Raw genomic sequence first — 4,792 nt, 5'->3', positions numbered from 1 at the left:
CGGATCGCTGCTGGGATTCTCGTCGACGCGTATATTGCAGCCGGGACAGTGGCACGAATCGGACGCACCGATTAATATTATCAATGTAAACATTATCCGCGTGGAGTGTAACGTGACCGCGGGTGCGTACAGCAACGGCAAACGCGTTCATACGATACACGAATTTTCACCGAGCGTACCACCGGGATATAAGATATCGGAAACGCCGGCGCAGATCATTTACCTGCCGATCATCGCGCGGAGCGTTACGAATCTAACGATACACGTCGCTGATCAAGACGGACGATTGCTCGATTTTCGCGGAGAAGAGATCACCGTCAGATTGCACGTACGACAGCGAGAGCGATAACGCGCCAGTGTGTGCGTGAGCGTGAGTGTACGCGTCAGTGTGTGCGTGAGCGTGAGTGTACGCGCGATGCTAGTGTTGAACAACTCGGAGCACGCGACAGATAACAATAATATCTTTACGGTTGCGTCGATCGACGATATCGTCAAGTCGACATTCGGCGGCTTTAAACAAGCGACGAAAAAAAAGCTCAACGCGTCGAACGTTAAGTTTTTACAATTCTGGGATTCGCGGTGCAAAACATCTGAACGATGACTGAAATTCTCAACATTGGAGGCAAGCCGGTCTTTGACGATCGCATCGTCAAGATCGAGACACACGTACAACCCGTACGCCAACACAACGTTTGATTATAGCGACGAGATACGAATACCCATACAACAGCAGGATCTGTATACGTTGCCGTGCGAAAGTTTTCTCTACGTCGAAGGAACATTGACGGTGACCAGAGCAGCCGGTCAAGCCGATAACGTGGTATTGGGTACTAATTGCGTCGCGTTCATGTTCGACGAGATTCGATACGAGCTCGACGGTATGGAGATTGATCGCTGCAGAAACGTAGGAATAACCAGCACGCTCAAGAACTACGTTACGGTATCGTCCGACAGAAGCGTGATCCTGCGAAACGCGGGCTGGGAACCACATAATAACCCGAACGGATATTTCAATTTCTGCGTACCGCTCAACTTGTTACTGGGATTTTGCGAGGATTACAAGCGCGTGGTGATCAACGCTCGTCATGAATTGATCTTGATACGAGCGCGCAACGACAACAATTCCCTGGTGGGAAGTCTCGCGTTGGAGCCTACTATCAAAATACTCAAGATACAATGGCGAATGCCTCACGTGGTATTGAACGAGATCAACAAGCTGTCGATGCTGCGCACCTTGGAAGACGGACGATATCTAAGTATGGGTTTCCGTTCGTGGGATCTGTACGAGTATCCCCTGTTGCAAAACACGACCAAGCACTCGTGGGCCATTAAGACCGCGACCCAGCTCGAGAAACCGCGATACGTCGTCTTCGCTTTGCAGACGGGTCGGAAGAACGTCATGTCCGCCGACACAAGCCAATTCGACGACTGCAACTTGACCAACGTAAAACTCTATCTAAACTCGGAAGTTTATCCGTACGACGACCTGAATTTGGACTTTGGTAAACACAGATGGGCGATTCTGTACGATATGTACGCACGTTTCTGCAAGGAATACTACGGATACGAATATCTCGAGCCGAGTCTCACCGTTTCGACTTTTCTACGTAACGGTCCGTTTGTGATCATCGATTGCTCTCGCCAAAACAAATCCGTCAAAAACGCCACCGTGGATGTCAGAATAGAATTCGACTGCATGGAGAACGTACCGCCGAATATCTCCGCGTACTGTATCATCATACACGACCGCGTGATTGAGTACAACCCGTTGACGAACGTGGTGCGCAAAATAGTCTGAATGTTCGCGGCAACGTCGACGTAAATATTTTCTCTCTCTTTCCATCAATCTCCGATACAATTATTGAGAGGAGTAAGAAAGGGGGGGAAGTATAAATCAGAGTGTCGCGAGACGGTTTGCAGAGTTGCGCGTCATTCCTCTCGATTGACGCATCGACGAGCGAGAGAAAGATAAAGAAATCTCGTCATGTCCGTACCAACGTTCGTGGACCTGCAAGGAATCCTCGTCGGGATGAAATTTGTCGTGAAGGAGGTGGCGGTACTGAGAAAAGGCTGCGTTCTGACGCATCACATCTTTAATTACCCCATGCCGTGGAATCTCCTCACAAAATCCGACAAATCGTGCGCTACCTGGTTGATTTGCAATCACCATGGATTACAATGGGAAGACGGAAACGTGCCGTACAGTATGGTAAAACGCCTGATTACATCGGCCGTGCTTGATGTAGAAGAAGACAAAGAAGAAGACAAAGAAGAAGACAAAGAAGACGATGACGACGAGATGCCGACTCTCGTGTACGTCAAGAGATGCCAGAAACGAGAATGGCTGGTCGATCTGCTGGAGAATTATGCGCGAAAAAACCTAATCGTCGAGACTCTGGATGCGCATTACGAAGATATCGAATCTTTGAATAAACTAGATGACACCAATACTATGCGATGCGGAAAACATAAAAAGAATTGCGCGTTACAAAATGTAATAAAACTATTTAACTGGTGGTCGCGCGCGACGCCATAAAGATTTGCGATCTTTTTTTAATAAATAAATTATATATAACTTTTTATAATGTTTTATTTCTTACTCCCCCTCCCCTCTCCAATCATCACCGTTAGAGTAGGCTTTACTTCCCCCTCTCCTAAAAAAAATCCACTGCGCAGTTCTATAAACATTATTTCCCCCTTTTCCTTTCCCCCACCACATCATTACTTTGGGAATTGTCGCGTATACTCGATTAATTTTATATGATCAGTCTTGTCGCGATCGCTTGTACTGACGGTCAACTTCTCAGAGCCTAGAGAGCGAAAATGTTCTCCTTTGAAGGATGCAATAGCAGCAGCAGCAGCAGCAACAACGGTGCAAAACGCATAAATACCATGAATTATTACGTGCCGATTCACGACGTTGAAACTCAAACGTATGAGAAGAAATGTAATAGGTAAGTTTCGTTTAAGATAAAAAAATACATATAGAGCCTACCCCAGTTTTTATATCTTAGCAAAAGTGTAATACTTACGATAAATAAAACTAATTTCATTTATTTTATACAGCATTTCGTTGGATCGTCGCGCGGTTCGTATACTCAGCAGACGATACGCGCTGACAGCTACGGAATACAAATTCCTCGAAATTGGTATCAACGTGGGTCCACCAAGCTACGTGGAGATCGCCGTTGGAGATCCTCGCCGAGGAAAGGAACTGCTGTTGTCTCTCAAAACGTGGAAGGCACTATACGAGCAACGGCAAAATATTCAGAATTTCTTTCGCAATGACTTCAAAGATATCCATAGTTTTATAAACGTTGGACCGCTAACGGTGAGAGTTTGTACGGTTAATAACATCAAACTCATACGTCTCGAATCTGCAAACGTATGCTTGAGAATGACCGAATCGACGTTGCATCGTATGTTCGATCTCGATCGGTGCATCGATGCGAGATTCGATCGTTTGATCAGAATACTTGCGACGGTCGATGCAAAGTTTGCGCAGTTCTCCGATATCGCGTCCACTGTGAAGGATCCCAAGGAAGCGTCGAATGTAATATACGCTAGCGATGCGTTCAATACGAATCAGATCATCGATTGTGAGCTCGCAGCTTTAGTTTTTTAATATGTAATATATATATTATGTAAAAAAAGAGTTAAATAAACAGGCTTTTTTTACAACTAAATGAACGATGTAATTTCTTTGCGTGCATGTCCATCCCTACCTATATTTTATCAAATGTTGTTTACGACGAACATGTTCCAACAGGTTCGATGCGTTATCGGGTCGATCATCGTCCCGATGACGTCATTTTTTTTTGTTTTTTACGTACTGTGTCGTAGAAAATAACGCGAAATTGTTTAGTCTACGCAATAACACTCCCCTTTTTCCTCGAAAATGTTGTTTACGACAAACATGTTCCAACAGGTTCGATGCGTTATCGGGTCGATCATCGTCCCGATGACGTCATTTCTTTCTTTGTCTTTTACGTACTGCGTCGTAAAAAAATAGCGCAAAATTGTTTAGTCTACGAGATAACACCCCCCTTTTCCTAGAAAAATGTTGTTTACGACGAACATGTCCCGACAGGTTCGATGCGTCATCAACAAAACACGCTCACTACGCAGTGCGCTATCGAGTTAGTCTTACCCATTGTACGCCGCCTAGCGGCGTCGTTGCGAACGAGGCCCCCGCGACCCGACGGACCCCGCGGCGCAACCGCGGACCTCCGCGGACTCCCGCGGACCCCCACGCGGACCCGCGGCGCGACCGCGAACGCGAACGCGGACCCCCTCCCCCCGCGCAGACCAGCGGCGCGGAGAACCAGCGGCGCGGACCAGCGGCGCGGGTGAGTCATCCCGGTGAGTCATCCCGGTGAATCATCCAGGTGAGTCATCCCGGTGGTATGCCAAGGTCACCCCTCCCTCTTCCCCTTCCCCTTGTAATCCGATACCCCTCTGTAACCCGATACCCCCTCCTCCTCACCCCCGCAAAATCCGATACCCCTGTGTAACCCGATACCCCCCCTCCCCCTCACCCCCGCGAAATCCGATACCCCTGTGTAACCCGATACCCCCCCCCCCCTCACCCCCGCGATATCCGATACCCCTGTGTAACCCGACACCCCCCTTTCCCTCCCCCCGCGAAATTCGATACCCCCCTCCCTTACCCCCTTACCCTCCTGCGTAATCCGATACCCCCCTCCCTCACCCCTCCTCGGAGCCCCCGAGGTGGAACTCCCTTATATACACTACTAATAATCTATCGGAAGTCGTGTATTATCAATGTTAC

At 48.0% G+C, this 4,792-nt stretch overlaps 1 protein-coding gene across 1 annotated transcript; it reads left to right on the top strand.

Annotated features, from left to right (window-relative positions):
• The first annotated feature begins 2,823 nt into the window (after positions 1-2,823).
• LOC139823705 (uncharacterized) lies at positions 2,824-3,802 on the top strand. The gene is made up of 2 exons (XM_071796211.1): positions 2,824-2,954; positions 3,067-3,802. The coding sequence occupies exons 1-2, from the start codon at positions 2,824-2,826 to the stop codon at positions 3,623-3,625; spliced, it is 690 nt and encodes a 229-aa protein (XP_071652312.1). The 3' UTR covers positions 3,626-3,802.
• Positions 3,803-4,792: the final 990 nt, after the last annotated feature.

This window comes from Temnothorax longispinosus, unplaced genomic scaffold (assembly GCF_030848805.1).
Source record: "Temnothorax longispinosus isolate EJ_2023e unplaced genomic scaffold, Tlon_JGU_v1 HiC_scaffold_16, whole genome shotgun sequence".
Lineage (NCBI taxonomy): Eukaryota > Metazoa > Arthropoda > Insecta > Hymenoptera > Formicidae > Temnothorax > Temnothorax longispinosus.
This window is presented reverse-complemented; position numbering and strand designations above follow the sequence as displayed.

What these genes read in the sequence shown, in the direction of transcription:
- LOC139823705 (XM_071796211.1), top strand. Translation starts at nt 2,824, where the DNA reads ATGTTCTCCTTTGAAGGATGCAATAGCAGCAGCAGCAGCAGCAACAAC. An exon ending in TATGAGAAGAAATGTAATAG is followed by an intron (nt 2,955 to 3,066) that starts GTAAGTTTCGTT and finishes TATTTTATACAG; the next exon opens with CATTTCGTTGGATCGTCGCG.